This window comes from Sphaeramia orbicularis, chromosome 9 (assembly GCF_902148855.1).
Source record: "Sphaeramia orbicularis chromosome 9, fSphaOr1.1, whole genome shotgun sequence".
In the NCBI taxonomy this organism is placed as follows: Eukaryota; Metazoa; Chordata; class Actinopteri; order Kurtiformes; family Apogonidae; genus Sphaeramia; species Sphaeramia orbicularis.
This window is the reverse complement of record NC_043965.1, coordinates 23,437,931-23,455,515: the sequence shown is the minus strand read 5'-3', so window position 1 is coordinate 23,455,515 and position 17,585 is coordinate 23,437,931. Positions and strand designations below refer to the sequence as shown.

At 38.2% G+C, this 17,585-nt stretch overlaps 2 protein-coding genes across 2 annotated transcripts; both read left to right on the top strand.

Moving 5' to 3' along the window:
• The first annotated feature begins 550 nt into the window (after positions 1 to 550).
• Positions 551 to 10,285, top strand: LOC115425178 (kinesin-like protein KIF27). The gene is made up of 15 exons (XM_030142554.1): positions 551 to 1,042; positions 1,868 to 2,068; positions 3,517 to 4,526; positions 4,679 to 4,822; positions 4,921 to 5,094; positions 5,185 to 5,381; positions 6,220 to 6,341; positions 6,463 to 6,603; positions 7,012 to 7,223; positions 7,516 to 7,566; positions 7,701 to 7,871; positions 8,016 to 8,207; positions 8,304 to 8,531; positions 8,739 to 8,937; positions 9,159 to 10,285. Exons 1-15 carry the CDS (start codon positions 745 to 747, stop codon positions 9,776 to 9,778), a joined length of 3,960 nt encoding a protein of 1,319 aa, XP_029998414.1. The 5' UTR covers positions 551 to 744; the 3' UTR covers positions 9,779 to 10,285.
• Positions 10,286 to 11,250: 965 nt separating this feature from the next.
• gkap1 (G kinase anchoring protein 1) lies at positions 11,251 to 17,140 on the top strand. The gene is made up of 12 exons (XM_030144426.1): positions 11,251 to 11,377; positions 11,736 to 11,998; positions 12,448 to 12,606; positions 12,982 to 13,059; positions 13,701 to 13,836; positions 13,988 to 14,013; positions 14,182 to 14,343; positions 14,495 to 14,581; positions 14,849 to 14,912; positions 15,011 to 15,081; positions 15,163 to 15,240; positions 16,546 to 17,140. Exons 2-12 carry the CDS (start codon positions 11,750 to 11,752, stop codon positions 16,585 to 16,587), a joined length of 1,152 nt encoding a protein of 383 aa, XP_030000286.1. The 5' UTR covers positions 11,251 to 11,377; positions 11,736 to 11,749; the 3' UTR covers positions 16,588 to 17,140.
• Positions 17,141 to 17,585: the final 445 nt, after the last annotated feature.

Sequence of the window (17,585 nt, the reverse complement as noted above, 5' to 3'; positions counted from 1 at the left end):
AGAAGTGTCTGAAATATAAATTTACCTTAAATAAAAATACACTTGCATGAAAAAATGATCTCCTAAAAAAAAAGTTTTAGTAAAAAAACAATTTGCACAAAGAAATAAAATACATTTATATGATTTTTTTAAATAAAATAATCTCCTAAAAAACAGGCTTCTACAAAAAAAAAGTCTCAAAATAAAATTGAGCAAGATCAAAAATTATACATTTATATATATATAAAAAAAGAATGTTTAAAAATATAAAACTTCAAATGCCTACTTTATTATTATTTTTTTTAAGTGGATATTTTTTGGGGCTGTTGCACCTCTGGGCCACTACACACTAGTCTGCTCTCCCCAGCATAGTAAGACATAATTGAGACACATCTGGAGTCATTATAGTCATGTGTCAGAGGGGGCGCTGTTTCCTTCACGGCTTCTCTGTTCGGTCTTCAGGGTGACTCTTCAAACAGCTTGTCGTGCCCTCTTTGGTTGCTGTGGCTGCGGTTTCCCGGGCAACATAAAGCGACAACAAACGACAGATCGGAAAAGTTTACCACAACAACTGACACTTAAACAACTATAATGACTGAACATACAACGCCAATAACCGACGGTTTGTAAAATTAATATGAAGAAATATGTGTTTTATGATACAAAAGGTTTAATACAAACTCGGCCTGTGAAAATGTGATGAAATTAAAACCCTGTAGGAGCACCGGTGTATGAGTGACAGGGTTTGTCAGCACAGTTTTAGTCATGAGTGAGGTGTGTGTCCGTGTGGCGGTCCGTATTCGGCCGTTGCTTCCCAGGGAGGTTCTCCACAACCACCAGGTGTGTGTGCGGGTGGTGCCGGGCTCCGAACAGGTGATGCTCGGGTCAGACCGACTCTTCTGTTTCGACCACGCGTTCGGGTCGACAGTCAGCCAAGATGAGGTGTACGAGTCCTGCGTCCTGCCCCTGGTGGAGTCCCTGATCGACGGTTACAATGCCACCGTGTTCTGTTATGGACAAACAGGGTCAGGAAAGACATATACACTCGGAGGAGGAAACCTGGGTGAGTCCTAGAGCATCAGTGGGTTTACTTTTACAACAGGGAGACCTAGGAGAGCAGACACGTGTATACACTGACCTTGAATATGTCTGTGTTTATTTGTGTCTCTGTGTTGTGTAATGGGTTTGAGATGAGAGATGTAGGATCATCCACAAACAGGGTAACAAGAAAACCACTGTTAAAGTTTGGATATGCAGCTCACAGGTTTTGTCACCTTTTTTTCCTGTGTTGGATGGTTACATATTTTATGATGATGATGAGAAAGAAACCTCAGAATTCTGAAATTAAAGTCAGAATTCTGATTTTAATCTCAGAATTTTTTCTCAGGTGAGCAAAAGGTGAGTGAATGTTATGTTTCGAAACTTGTGTATGTAAATTTGAAGGAAAAGCCACTGATATCTGTTTCCTTTCCTTTTGCTCATCTATTAGTGAAATGGTTTCTTCTGGAACCCCTCGGATGTGTACAAAGTCACCTAAATCTGTCATTATGTCAACCTGCTATAGTCCTCCTGTATGCCATAAAGCAAAAGTGACACTCTCCCTGGATGTCAGAAAAAAAAAAAAATCAAAATTCTGAGAAAAAAGTCAGAATTCTGACTTTAATCTCAGAATTCTGACTGTTTTCTCAGAATTCTGACTTTTTTCTCAGAATAATAATTTTAAAAATTTATTGGACCTACATTTTTTTCCCATTGGCCTAAATCCTCTTCCATATATTTTAGATTTCAGCTCTGTTAAAACCACAATCTTATGTTCAAAGTGTCCTTTCTTGACCGAAGTAATTTGCCCCTGTAATTATTCTTTTGCGTTCTCCTTTTTCTTTCACAGCTGAAGATGGTGGTATCATTGACCGTGTGGCTCATGATGTGTTTGTGTTGTTGGGCAAAACAACACAGAGCAGTGATGTTGAGAAGGCTACAGTTCGAGTCTCGTACATTGAGTTGTACAGAGAAGAGCTACGAGACCTGCTGGAGCTCCATACTACTCACAAAGAGCTTCATATCAGAGAGGATGACAGAGGAAACACAGGTCATTTAAAAAGCCACGTTGATAAACAGGATTTTGACTATATGTTTTTTACACTTTTAAATCTGTAATATATACTGCATACAGTTTTGTTTTTTTTTTCTTTTTAAAAATGTGTGTGCAGCTCTGAAAATAATTGAGAAATTTCTGTTTGTTTTATTATATTAGTATTTTTTGTGGGTAAAATGAACATTTTTGTTCATCAGTACTGACAACTACTCAAAATATTTATATATATATATATATATATATATATATATATATATATATATATTTTTTTTTTTTTTTTTTTTTTTTTTTTTTTACATTTTCAGATAGTACAATACTTATACTTAGTGCTCAGGAATAGTTAACCTCCTGAGACCCAGGAAATGTCAGCAAAGTACAAGCTTTTTTGTTTTTTATTAAATAAGTGCCTATATTGGAAACATCATGATGCAACAGTTTTTTCAGATGCAGTTTTTAAAATTTTTATAGAATGTCCTTCGTGGTGGACAGGTTTCTTTTCTTTTCTTTTTTTTTTTTTGTATAAAGTTGTGAAACTCTTGTCCACAAATGTGGACAGAAAACCCATAGCTGGATCTTAGGTGGTTAAAAAAAAAAAACGCTAATAGGTAGAATAACTGATTTCCAGTCACAGCTACCATGCACCTTGTTATGCTCTCCATCAGTTATTCCCATCGCTGTTAGGCACTTTAATGTCACTCCTGGTGCAAAAATGCATGAAGCTCAGCTTTGTGTGCTAGCCTGAGATCATGTGTCTCCCCCTGAATCACATTCTTGAGGTTGTCAGAGGGGTCCAGGTCTGGATATTGGTGGTCTTCAGATCAGTGTATACTTTCAGATATTACTCTCCGTCTGTGTTGATTTTTTTCCTTCTATCCTCCCACTAGCTATTTACTTATATCATCCATATGTCATCCTTAAGTGTGTGTCAAAGTTATCAATGCCTTACACAGATGCTCTTTTTAATTCAGTGAGAGTTGTAATGTAGTGAAATTACCTGAAAGGGGGTATATGGTGGTAAAAGTATCACAGTACACACTATTTAGTTCAAAATGTGTTGCTTTTATTATTAACTAGTCAAAATTTACTGCCATCATGTAACAGTGTGTCATTAAGTAAACTCACGTTCATTTACATAGTTCTTCTCATACAAAAATGCAGCCTAATGTACCTCACAGATCAAGCTTAATCTACTGCAAAGAAAAAAGACAAACACAAATACTTAAGATTACTTCAATCTAAACAAAACAATATAATAAAGCAAAATAGAAGACACAAAAAGAGAATAAATAAATGCTGAGACTGAGAAAATAAATTATCTAATGCACCTTTACATTTAACTTACATTTATTTCAAAAAATATTCACAGCAGTGGATTCCTTCTGATTTTTTTCACAGATTTTCCCAATGACAGCATGTTTTTGTGTTGTTTTGTGTATTTGCAGTGGTGGTGGGAGCCAAAGAGGTGACCGTCTCCTCTGCGGAGGAACTCCTCAGTGTATTGGAGATGGGAAATGCCCTGCGCCACACTGGCACGACAGGAATGAATGAGAAGTCCAGTCGCTCTCACGCCATCCTCACCCTGCAGCTCTTCCAGTGTTTTCACGACAACACATCTTTCTCAAAGTCTGTGCGCTCCTCCAAGCTCTGTCTGGTTGACCTGGCAGGATCAGAGCGTGCCGGAAAAACTGGCAACACTGGGACACGTCTCAAAGAGTCTGTGTACATTAACACAGGCCTTCTGGCACTGGGCAATGTGATCAGAGCTCTATCTGACCCAGGTCGAAATCGCAGAGGAAACAACTGCAACAGCGCTCACATACCATACCGCGATGCCAAAATCACCCGGCTGCTCCGTGATGCATTGGGAGGCACTGCCCATACACTGATGGTGGCATGCGTAAGCCCCTCCCACCACAGTGTAGCAGAGACTCTGAGTGTTTTGCAGTTTGCATCTAAGGCTCGTCACATCCGGAACCGCCCTGGAGCAGTGTCTGCTCATACAGAGGTCAGATCGTGTCCGCCAACCTGGGATCCTGGTGATGCACGGCTGGGAGAGTTGGAATATGAAGCACAGACACTGAGAGAGCTGCTGAAAGAGAAAGAGAAAGAACTGCTAAAGGAAAGGGAGAAGACAGAGGGAAGAGTTGGAGAGGAGGACAACTTTAAACAGCCCAGTCAAGTTAACTGGTTAACTAACCATCATACAACAGCAAACCAACAGGAATTATCAGACTACTGCCTACTTGCACAAGAAGCTGCTGTTCTTCTTGGAGATATATCTAGCTCCGCTCAAAATAATGATTTCAGGCAGCGACTGCAAGATTGGCAGGAGAGGCTGAAAGCTGTCAATAACTCACATCAATCTGACAATAAGGAGTATTCGGAGAAAGAGGAAGACCAACCCAACCATATCACCGTATTAAAGCTCAGACAAGAACTAACTGAGTGTCAGGTAAAGATATTACACTGAGGTATCACTGAAGTTCATAATATCTGATTAATCAACTAAAATCAAATGGAGAGCACAGTTTGTATTCATACTCCACAATCTGTATAAGCTTTTACTCAAAAGAGCCTCATATTAAACCTCTTTTTCTCTCTCAGGAAGCTCTTGCCATAGATGAACAGGTACTGGAGGAAAAAGACACAGAGCTGAGACATTTACAAAAAGAAGTAGACAAACTTGTCCAGGAGAATAAAACCCACATCCAGGCATTAATAGAAGAAAAGCAACGTAATCATATAAAGGTAGAGGACAACGAGCTCTAACTCACTGGAAGATGATATGAAACTCCATTATCTGTAGAATTTTTGCACATTTTATTAGTTGTTTGTAAATGTTTCAGACTGAACAACTGGTGAACCAGCAGATTCTGATCGCTCGTCTTCACAGTGAGCTTTTTACTTTAAAAAGTGCAACATCAGGAGCAACGGAAACAGGTGCCTCTGGGAACTCAGATAAGAGACCTCACAGCGTCCCTCTATTCAGACAGAGCTGTGGACAGCGGCCACCCAGGAAGGTAGGCTGCTGCACTGTTGCTGTCTGTAATCCCTGTTGCATTTGGCAGGTTTTTGGTATTGCGTAACTGTGGTTGTGTGTTTGTGTGTAGATCCACTCCAGTCCTCCAGCCTATTCTCTGGAGAGAATCATAGCAGCCTTTAAGATGCGTGGTCAAGTCCTGCTGGCTGAGATTGATGAAGAGGATGAAGTCTATTGTCCATTTCTAAAACAGCAGATGGAGACCAAAGACAACAACCAAGAGGAGGAAGAGCAGGATGACGATGATATGGGCAAAGTGGGATTTAGGTGAGAGTGTGTACAGTAGGAGCATATTGGGTCTTTTTTTATGGCAAGGCAACTGCCACAGTACTATGGCACAAAATATCGGTTTGTCTATTGCCACAGACCAATTAAATGTTAGCATTTGTACTAGAGCCAATCATGGATACTCTTAAATGAACTCAGTAGCCTCTTGTTGCCACAGTACTGTGGTGATATATATGGCTTATGCTTCAGTGCATTCTTTTGTGCATTTTGCTGCCACAGTACTGTGAAGAAATGATAAATTGGTGATAGTATATAGTATAGAGTAGGAATTATTGTTCTAAATACTCTCTATATTGTTTCATGGTGTTCTTTCCTCTGGAGGCTGGAGAAGGTGGGCGGAGCTACATGTTAGATGCGTTAGTGTGCCATGTGACTTCTCAGTTCTGTGTCAGTTCAGTGTATTGAGTGCTGTGCTCCAAATTCTGCACTCTGAATGTCCCAGTGGCTGATTTATATTATTATATCAATGTCGGATTTACCGGTGCCCCCCCCCCAATTTGAAAACCATTTGGAAAAAAAAAAAAAAAAAAAGAAATGATATTCAAACAGTAACATATTGGACTGCAACATGGAAGACCTGGGATAAATATCTATTGTGTCTTAGGATGACCTATTTGCTATCTGATTGCCTTGGTACTTTCTCGGGACGTAACTTACCAGTTAACACATGATATAACGAGGGCACTCATTGGCTCTGTGGTAATAGACAAACCGATATTTCGTGCCACAGTACTGTGTCAATTGCCACTTTGATTTTTTATAGAGACAGAAGAATAAAATCTAAAGAGTTTAATCATGGTTTATGACATTAATACAGACGTTCTTTGAACCGTACGTGGACAAGCCATCAGAGGAAATCATTTCAGACAAAGAAAAGTACTGGACTGAATGAAACATCTAATGGAATTTGGTCTAAACAACAGTCTCATGGAGTCACTGGTATGGTATGCTTTACATCTATTTGATTGCATAGACTACCTTCATTCTTATCCTTCTCTTACTTTCCTTTGAGTTGTCACAAGGAGTTATTTTGTCTTGTCTCTTTTATATCATTTCTTAGGAAATAAGGATGGCATTGCCAAACCATGTGGTGTGAGCAAGGCAAAAATAAGGCCTGATACTGTCACCCAGAGAAGGATCCAAGAACTGTCAGTCAACATGCGAATGAAAGAGGAGCTAATCAAAGAGCTTGAAAAAACTGGTACATATGTTTGTGTAGTGGTTGTATTTGTGCTTTGTGTTAAATAGGACAGAAACTGAACTACTTTGGACACTTATCGTTTATTCCTGGCAGAAGAGCATATAGTCAGTCTCATCACTAGAACACCAACGTGTTCTCACACTGTTAAGCTAAAAAAAATTGCAAGTTAGCTACCATGTGTTAATCATACTATGAACAAATAAGTAAAAAGTCACTTTCACACAATTATATGCCCAACCGATGGGGAGCTAAACGTTACGCAAATATAATAATGTAAAACAACCACTTACATATGAAATTAAGATAAATAATGTACAATAGTGACGGGACTGACCATAAGTGTACCTACCAGGTAGACAGCACAGCAAAACTGTTGAACCATATGTGCACCAAATTTGTGTATGACAGACAAGGAGTCCCAAGCAGTGGACATACGTGGCAGTCAAAACACTGACGTCAAAGCAGCTGGCTTGTTAGCAGAGATATCCTTGCAGAGCCAGCAGGTTCGGGCTGATCTGTACCGCAGCCTGCAGCACATGAGACTGCAGAGAGCAGAGCTCCAGGATAGCCTGAGGCAGGAGAGAGACGCCACTCACAACATGCTACCTGACCAGCAGGAGGTTAGTTATACAGTATTAAGAAATGTACTGAGTATGAGGGCAATGCAGTTGAAATATTTACCATTTCACCTATCAAACTTGAATTTAAACTTCCTCAAATTTACTTGTATTTTTACCTCTGTTGAAATTGTTTTTGTTTGATAAATGGAGCAAAATTTACAAAGAATGGATGACACAACATGTTACATAATTTTCTTTCTGCATCCATTAAATTGAGCCTGTTCATTATTTTGCGTCCTCAGTTTATACTTAACTTTAGTCTAATGTTTAATTTCAATATTTTTCTTTAAAGGGTCAAAAGTTAGAAAACAAAGGCTGCCACCAGGAAAAACTAAGGGAAAAGGTAAAGCCCTATTTAAAAAAAAAAAAATACTTGTTAGAATGTTTCAGAATGTATTTGCACCCTTTTATACAACCTCCTTGTGGTGCTTTTTTTCTTTTCCTCCAATTTCTCACTCCTGCTTCTCTTTACTGAAGGTACATGAGGGTAGATGGCTGGAGGAGGAAGAGGAGCAGGTGTTACAGAGGAGAGCTCAGCTTCAGGAACTAGAGGAGGAACTGAGGAGGAGAGAGGAGGTGCTCCTTCAAAAGGAGGCCTATATGCAACAGAAAAACAAGTTAGAGATGAAGAAGTTACGCTCCAGCCAGGTTAGCCCTTGTATTTGACTGTGAACATGCATGTATGGTTTTATGATAAGGTTTTATTGTGATATAAACAAACATTGGAACAACTTTGCTACGGTAACACGTATGAGAATAAAGTTGGTATCTATTGTTTTAATACCATTGCAGGCTCTGAGTCAGGACCTGCTGCGTGTATCATTACAGCTGGAAACTCTCCAGGAGCAGATGCAGAGCAGCAGCAGTGAAAAGCCAAACAGAGGATTCACTGTAGAGGAACTAGAGAGGGAGAGGGACAAACTTAAAAACAGAAGGGATGCTCTGGATGCACAGCTGAAGGACAACAAAGTCCTCACTGTGGAGGTGAAAAAATGAAAAGTGTATGTGCGTCATGTTTAAAGAAGTAGTTCAAAGACACATAAGCTTATTTGTCCTTGGGTTTGGTGTTTTTTCTAATAGGAGGAGCATTACCTGCTTCAGTTGGAGGAAGCCCTTGAAACTTTAGATGCCGCTCTGGACTTTAAAACCCGATCGATCCAGGACAAACAGGAAAAACTGTCAATTACAGAATCCTCTCTATATCAGTCACAAAACACAGAGCCTGCCCATGTCTGTAACATCATCAGGAAACTAAAGGAGCTTTCACCACCTGAGGTCTCTGAGCTGTTTGTCAAGTATTTTAACAAGGTATGGAACAAATTCACACCCATACAGCATTGAGGTGGTAGATACTGATGCTACCTGCTCCTTTCCTTGAAGCAGTGCCTAAATGTCACATGGCATAGAATTTTGTTTTTCCTTCTGGCTGTTTTTCAGTTCTTTCCTGTTTAAGTGTATAAAAATGTGGTTTTAATTTATTATTTGGCTCTCTCTGGCCTGAATCATCCTTTCCAGGTTGTTTGTCTTCGGGAAGAAGACCGTAGTTTGCGTTTGCAATGTAAAGAGTTGGAGCTACACAATGAGGAGCAAGAGGTGGTGCTTAGGGAGATGGAAGCTGCCATGCAGTGTCTGGCATTAGACGCGGACCGCAGACTAACAGAGCAGCACAGAGATCATCAGAAACACATTCAGCTTCTGCTGCAGAAACTTAAAGGTGAGACAGTTTAATGGGCCAATAGAAAACCATGATATATGGTAGTACAGTATATAGTGTAGTATATATTTACATAGATAAATAATGAGTTATGGAGAAAAACCATCTGTGCATATAATGTTTTGTCTGTGTCCCTATCTGTATTGAAATGTATGTATGTATGTAAATGTGTTTATATAAATTGCTTTTTACTAACTTTATTTGTCTGTGTGTGGGTGCAGAGAATGCCACTGCAGAGAAACATGAGGTCATCCAAGACAGACTGCAGCATCTTGAAAAAGAGTTATTTTTCTACAAGACCTCCAGCCGTCAGCTAAAGAAAAAACTGAGAGAGCTCCTTAGTGATGCCCATCAACCTGCCAATCAGACCTCAGGCACACAGGAACACTCACACATGTTCAGTATACAGGCATGTCCAAGCACAAATGAACCCCAAATGCACACTGAAGAGGCGCAGACAAAGACACACATCACAACAACATACACAAAAATACACTCTGGGCCAACAGACACAAAAGCACACAACAACGAGGCAGAAATAAAGCACACACATGCTCACCAAAAACTTCGTCCCTCATCATCTTCTGATCTCCAAACACACAAAAAGACTACAGCGCCCTCACACGACCAGATGCACACACGATCCTATGGGGCTGGTCAGTGTGAGGAAAAGTTAGAGATGACTCAAGTCCGTCTGTGCCGGAAAGACCTGAGACAGATCTCCCCATGCGACCTGCAGGTCCGTGGATCTGCCACAAGGAGGCGTCAGTCTGTTGTGGATACCAGCACTGAGACAATACTTGAAGACTCAATAGAAATGTCTAAAAACACTGACCGATAGTGTTTCATGTGTATTATGTCTGTTTTATTAGAGTCCCATGACTGCTGTAATGTCTGTAGAAGAGTCTAGTTTAGTGATTGTGAACAAAATGTTTGTCACAAATAACACATCCACAAGCGCCTTAAAGGAACAAACAAAATCAGAATATTCAGTTCATGTCCACATTCAAACTATACTAAAGACTAAGCTGAATGGGTCCTTACACGCATGCACATACATCCTACTGATATAAAACAGCTGAAGAGTCTTGCCACAAAATTACAGAACAACAAAACTGTGACTTCCAATGTTTTTTTATAACCTGTAATGTAATGACGCTACACAGGATGGGCTAAGATTTATCCTTACTTTGTTGTGGACAAAAATCTATAGGTTTACCATTTATTTGAAACAGTAAAAGTTACAGATGTCTTTTATTGGCTCTTGTACCCCACAAATACAACAATGCACATTTTGTTACTAGTTCGTATCATATCCGCACTTGAAGTTCAAACTGGTGTTCAACATAAAGACCACTGTGCAGCACTTAAAATGTCCAGTAGGTATAATGTATTTTCAGCACTCTGATTGTGATATTTAGTTTGTTAGTATTATTTATATATTTGAGTTTTTATATTTTTTTCCACTTGAGTACTAGTTATATCCAAATGTTGAATGCTGTGTAACTTATTTTGGTACTGAATGTGTCTTGAAGATACTAATTAAACATGGGGCACAACTTGTTCGTTATTCTCTTGACTGTATTCCATTCTTTAAGGTCCAAACCTATGGTAAGAATAACTTGTAAATAATACTCATATGATATCCTCTCTCAACCCTGTATATCCTATCACATAGGCTGTTTACTGGGTGTAATGGCATTAAACTGTGTATACATTTCTTTAAGCAGCAATTTTATTTATTTATTTATTTTTTCATTTTGAGACCTGATCTGGACTTCACCTCCTTCCCACTTTTCTAAACATGTTCCCAGTAGTCTCACAATGCACGCAGGAAATGTTATATTTTCTCTTTTTATTTGTATCTAGCCAAGAACTACCTCCAAGAAAAAGTTTGTTATGTGCACATAATGACAATAAACATTCTAGAATCTGGAAATGCATGGGGGTTGAACTGACTCAAGTCAAATTATTTAGTAGTTAGTTTGTTTCTGGAGAAGACTACTCATGCTAGTGGAGGTTTTTCCCTATTACACAATAAATCTGTTTTGTGTTTTGGAAATGGGAACTCTTTTCGGTTTTGTCTATGTATAATTTCATGAATGCACAAACATTGTATTACTTTAAAAATCCAGAGGTAAAATACAAAATAATCATAAAGGGCTGGCCATATTGTAGTACAAAATAGAGCGGGATAAATGTTTTTACACATCTTTGTTGCTGATGATGCTTTTAGCTCCAGAAAGATGTTTCCAAAGGTTGCTGACCCCTGCTTTAGACGCCTATCCTTTTTGGCTCCTCCGGGCTGCCGTACTCAGACAGTTGCTGGTAGCGAAACAGTACTGATAGTAGCTTCACTACAGGTGAAAGTATCCTTTGGCAACTTTACTTCTGAGAACTGCCTCTCCAACACAAGCCAGCGAGTACATTAAAATTAAAGGTCAGTCTGAATTCATTAGTGTGCTTTTAACTGTCATGCATTACTACTTTTGCACTTGTTTAGAAGCTAACGGAGCCGGCTAAAGCGGCGTTTTGTATGTAACGCTAGCTAACACTGGTTAACTTAGTGCTATGCAAAGCTAGCCGTGTCAGTTATGATCAGGCTTTTTTCTACGGTAAACTGCAAATCCCTTTAAATATCACATCATACGTAGTAACATTACATTCTGTTGCTTTAATACAGTTCCAAATAGGTGTCTCTGTTTATGGGGCTCTAACTAACATTAGAAGCTAACTCATTTAATAACCCGGTTTTATGTTCTACTTCATTTGTTATACATTTTTTTCTTGGGTTTCAGTTTTCCTTCTCCCAATGGCATCGTCTGCAATGATCACCGTCCCCACCACCGCTTCCCGTTTTGCCTTGCTGCAGATAGACTCGGACTCGGACTCGGACACATCCGAGCCTGGGAAGACCAGCACAAAGAGCGGACGGGAGTCCTCCGGCAAGACACGGCAAGGGAAGGCAGGGGCATCCGGGGGGAAAGCCGGACAGGGAAACGACAAAAAGAAAGACAAGAAGAAGAAGAAGAGAGAACAGCAGCAGAGCGAAGCAAACGAGGTCAGTGACTGTAAAGGGCCTCTGCTTCCTACCTGTCTGCAGTTGATGTGTTGACTCCCTTGGTTCACATAGACGTAATGGTGTTTCTCTTCCCCCTGAAATGAAACTGTAAATGATGGTAGCACTCCAGCAATAAACCGATTATGTTTTTTGTCGTCATGGATTCTTTGATAAACATAATGACTCTGATGTTAGTCTTTGTCAAGATGTCAAGCATTACAAGTATTAACTGAAAACAGCCAATATACCTGCAGTAATCAACTCACACAATGAGGAGACCTTGTAGATGCTGTATAGATTAATAGGCCCAAGTGCATCAAGAAATGTATTGAGTCTGAGTCAGCATCTACACTTAACGTTTCTGCAGTTAAAAATGGAGCAAGGGAGTTGTTCGTAACTTAGAAATAATAGCGTGACTGATAGTTTGATACGGTCTCCTTTTCTGCCAGTTGAGGAACCTGGCCTTCAAGAAGATTCCTCAGAAGTCTTGTGCCCCCCCTCAGTGTATGACACTGTCAGGAATAGCAAGTGAACTTCTCAATCCAGCATCAGTGGACAATGGTATACCTTCAGAAGGGTGGCAGCAATGGAAGCAGAGGGATGAACAGGTATGGTAAATGTTTTTGAATTATATGTCTAACATTCACTGTGCCATTGAGAGGCACCTTAAAAAGTTTTACAGCATATGCTGTTTGTCATGTCACACAGCTCACATGCTTTCATCAATATGAACCATAAGAAGTATGTTTTTGAAAGTGAATTTAGAAGGTTTATTTTAATCACCCAGTCATTCTTTTAGAGATGTAGGAGAGAGAGCATTATTTTGTGAAATGAAATTAATTAGAAAGGCAGGTTTATGAAATGTAAAATCTTGTCTTTCCCTGATTATGATGAATATCTACCAGTTGTCGTCTTATCTTAGTGACGGTACTAATTTTGTTTTTAATATGGTTGTTCTTCCTCATCTCCTTCTCCCTCCATAGATGACGACTGAGCTGTATGAGGCTGACTTGGAGAAGGCCTTGATTCTTAGTAAATTAGAGTATGAACAACAGAAAGAGGTACATTTCATACGCACAAATAAACAAAGGACAAAGTTTTAGTGGGTCAATCGTTGGTGATGAAGGATCTCTATAAGTTTCACACACTTTCAAACAGGATCTGTGGGTTTGGTGTATTACATGTTTATTAAAATCACACACAAATGCACATCTTTAGAAGATAAGAAGTCACATTCTACTTGCTCCTCCAAGATGAGAGCAAGACAGTGCAGTGTATAAGGTGTTTTTGTCTCTTTTGTAGTTAACCCCATGTTGTAGAGTAGGTAGTTTAGTAGGCAGTCATGTGTGATAAGTAACTTTGAAGGGAAGGGGGATGGGCTATACTTTGCAATACCTGCATGTTTATATTGCGTGAGACTTGGATTTACTCATTTAATGCAAATGCTTCAGTGGGTGGGGAATTTGAAGGGAAGAATTTACCTTCATTCGCTAAAGGATTTCTAAAGAGTTTCCCTCAAAGGCTCAGTTAATCCACAGAGGCACAGTATTTTTTTTAAAAATTAGTTTACTTGACTGTTTTTTGGCATAAAAAACACCTGCAGTCATATATTTACAAAATTAATTCTAATTTTTTTTTAAATTTACAAATTATTATTTAGTAAGTAGATTTGAGACCAAGTGATTCTGTTTTTGCCTTTTAGAATAGCACAAACACATCCTCACCAAAATCAAGAGGAGGGAAAGAAGGTGGAGGGAAGAAGGAGAAGAAGAAGAGCCAGCAGGCAAAAGACAAAAAGACAGTTTCTCTACAGGATTTCCAAGCAGAAGGCAGTGTAGGTGAGTGAAACGTGTAAACTGGAACCAAACACACTTTGTGACCATGACATGTAACTACACACTCTCTTTTAGAATAAAGCATACACACAAATATATATTTTTCTGACATAAATTGCAATTATTTAAGTGTTGGTGTATTTTGTCTTTTTAGATTTGAATAAGAAACAAGACAAAGAGGTGAGAAGTGTGTTAAGATTATGTTTTAACACTTGTTATGATGATAAAATTGACTTTACTTGTCAAATTAGATGTAAATCCCTAGCATTAATATCTGTTAACAAATAAAAAATAATAAGTTTTTGTTTGGCTTTAAATTTCATAAATGTTATGGCACATCCTACTCAGGAAGCCCGAGTGGCTAACCCAGCTTTAGGAATCAGGCAAGAGGAGCGTTTTTTTAATAAAGTGGAGGATGACGTAAATCGGATCATCCAACGGGAAAAAAGACGAGAGCAGTACTCGAACAGCCAAGGCCAAGAAGTCAACACCTCTACAGAACATGAACCGGTGAGTCTGATTCACAGGGCCTGTAAGTCTCTAAAGTTTATTTGTGACTGTTTCTCAGTTCTAATAATTTTTGACACTCTGTAGTTAGTGTTTAAGTTTTAATTGTGTCTGCCGTTATCTTTATACTCTTCTTTACTGTCCATCGCCTTAGGATCCCAGAGCAGAGCAGCTGAAGTATGAACTGGAGAAGAAAGACCAGGAGATCGATAAACTAAAGAAAACCATCTCACAGTGGGAGGTCAGCAGTGTCTACCAATATAGAACTGCTTAAGTTTAAGTGGAAAATTCTACTCGTATGTCAGATTTTTGTAAAGGATCTTGTTTTAAGTGGCATTAAATCCTGTTTCCTATAGTTTGTCATCTAAAATTCTTAGATGCAATGTAAAAACTGAAGATCTGCACTTAAACAATACCTAACCTAAGATAACCTATAGCCCTTTCATTGCCACACATATGTTGTGTCAAATTAAACCCTAGTTCTTCTTTCTGCTCTTAAACTCTGCAGGTGAAGTATAAAGAGGTGAAAGCAAGGAATGCCCAGCTCCTTAAAATGCTCCAACAGGGGGAAAGTGAGTCAAACATAGCAAAGATAGCAACTTTTCTGTGTAATGGTGATGTAATATGATATGTCTGAGGATTCCTGTCATTTCTAATGTCCCTCTTTCAGTGAAAGATAAAGCCGAAATCCTTCTACAAGTAGAAGAGCTGCTTCATATAAAAGAAGAACTGTCAGCACAAGTGAGTTGGAGTGAGGAAGAGATTGTGTAACAGTAATATTTGTGCATTTCTATTAATTTGAGTGGCATGTTGTTTCTTTAGGTCACATTATTACACGCTGCTCTTGAACAGGAGAGGTCTAAAGTCAAAGGCCTCCAAATGGAACAGCCAAAACATCAGGTGAGAATACATACAAGGGTTCGATCAAGCGGTAACACGTGGACACATTTCGTGTTCAACAGTCTCTGTCATGGAAGGAGAATAACTTATATACATGTGTTATACATATTTGAGTAGGTATTTATAAGCACTTTAACTTTATGTATAACAAAATTTGGGGAGATAAAATTTTTAGGTGAAAAACGCCAAATTACTCCTTGGTAACACGTGGACTTGAAATGGACATACATTTTTTAAGCTTTACGCAAACATTCAAAACATGCGGTTCTTGACAGAAATTGATATCAAGTAGGAGAAAAACTTCTAGATATTATGTTCAAGTATGCTGAAAATAAATTTTGGAGCAAAATATTGAAAAGTCTCTGTTTTATTGACATAAGAATGAGGTAGCACATGGATGACTCTTTACTATTGAATGCATCACCCAAAATGTATCAAAATATCATTACTTTCTGAAAGTTTGACTGAATTATAAGTAACTTGAAAATGAAAAATTGGTATTTTTGTGGTAACATGTGGACAGGGCCTTTCAAGCAACTCACAAATGCCCAAACTCATAAATATCCATAATATTCACAAAATAATGAAAATCTGATACTTGAAACTTAACAATCATCTACATAATCAACAGACTGAATAAATGTTAAAAAATTTTAGCATCAAATTCGAGCTATATTTAATGGCTGAGGCATGCCTATGGTGTAAAAAGTACAATCGATAAAATCAGTTGTAACTTTTTTCTACAAGTGGTATTTTAAAAAGGATAACAGTTCCATAAAGTAGAGATCTTTAGCTAAAAAGCCCACTTAATAAATGATGTGTGCAAATGTACTTTTTCCTGTTGCTGTTCACTTTTGCTTGATCAGACCCATTAGTAAGTACAACCTAGTACTAGTGTTTATTAATGTAATGGCAGTGTAAGCAGGACTGCACTGTGAAATAACTGAGTGAATTTCCTCCTGGGGATTAATGAAGTTCATCAATATCTATATCTGTAATAAGTATTGAAGAAAAACTATAAAACACCAAGCACTGAAAGAAGTACAGCACTGTCACTGTACTTATCAGAGCTCAGGGAGAAAGGAAGCAGTTTCAGTTCAGAGCTTCATTTTTCATTTATGGTCTTTTGTAGAACGGGATATCAGCTTTTCTTTGTTACAGTATAATCAGAGGTTTGTTGTTTTCTGTGTTGCTATTTTTTCACTCTGTAATATTTTTATTTACAGAGGTGCGTAAATCACAGGCTACAGTGAACATCTTTTTCTCCATTTAACTGTACTTTTATTTGTTTTTTCTCATTAACAGGGAAACAAGAAAGGGAGAAAGGGCTCTGAGATGGAATTATGAAGGTTTCAAAAGGAAAACACTTGAACAAAATTTAAAAAAATGAATGAACAAATGAAGAAAATCACTACTGATGATTATCAGGGTTCTCTTTATTTTTGTTTTGTTATATTTTCTCGGTATCTCTGTTAGAAAGAAACGCATGTCGCCCCAAACATACAAATGTAGAAGGCAATAAATCCACTCCAGATATTGCAGGATGTATTAAACATCCCAAAGTCAAAAGCTTTTGAGAATGACTAACTATTTTACTTAGGGTAACATTACCTCAAATATTGTTTTATGTTATATTTAGTTATTGTTCCCAAATATAACACAATTATCATTTGAGAAGATAATTTGGCGCCTGTCGGTGCCATCTGCAGGCACATGAATGCCAGTACATCTACTGTTAAAGGCTCTGAGGCTGTTTTTTTTTTTTTTTTTCTTTTCTTTTTTTTTTTCTTTTTTGTGTGTATGTGTGGGTTTAAATGCCAAAATGACAGAAGTGAAATGTATGGTTTTGATTGTTTTTCTTTCTCACTGTTAAGTAAATAAACTACTTTTTCAGTGAAAAGCTCATTTTTTTTGCTGTTTTGCTTTGATGTTCAGATAAAATACATTCCAAATTAATTCTGTTGCATGTAACTAAGGCAGGTACGAGCTGTTCTAGACAGGATGCTGTGTTTTGTAAAAAAATATTCTGCATTCAGCCCCATAATAAAACTCAATCTCTAGTTCATATCCCTCTCAAAAGTATTAACAGTCATATGTCCTGGACAAAGTTTAACTGAGTGATTCCCTGATTTAATGCAGTCTTAATAGTCCAGTAAGTCACTAAGTTTGTGTGATATCAGTTTTGTCACAGTTTTCAGATCTGTTTTTTCAGCAGCAAAACATTTTCCAACATGTTTTAACTCTTATTTTTTAAATGTCCATTACAACTTAACAAATAAATGACTTATGTCATTATTCTGTTCTTATTTTACTTTTCTGGCCCGTATGAGGTCCCTGAACTAGAC

Bases quoted from the DNA above. Each gene is read 5' to 3' on its own strand.
- gkap1 (XM_030144426.1), top strand. From the start codon at position 11,750: ATGGCATCGTCTGCAATGATCACCGTCCCCACCACCGCTTCCCGTTTT. The intron at 11,999-12,447 runs GTCAGTGACTGT...CTTTTCTGCCAG, and splicing joins AGCAGAGCGAAGCAAACGAG to TTGAGGAACCTGGCCTTCAA. The intron at 14,582-14,848 runs GTCAGCAGTGTC...TAAACTCTGCAG, and splicing joins AAACCATCTCACAGTGGGAG to GTGAAGTATAAAGAGGTGAA.
- LOC115425178 (XM_030142554.1), top strand. From the start codon at position 745: ATGAGTGAGGTGTGTGTCCGTGTGGCGGTCCGTATTCGGCCGTTGCTT. The intron at 7,872-8,015 runs GTTAGCCCTTGT...ATACCATTGCAG, and splicing joins AGAAGTTACGCTCCAGCCAG to GCTCTGAGTCAGGACCTGCT. The intron at 8,532-8,738 runs GTATGGAACAAA...CATCCTTTCCAG, and splicing joins TTGTCAAGTATTTTAACAAG to GTTGTTTGTCTTCGGGAAGA.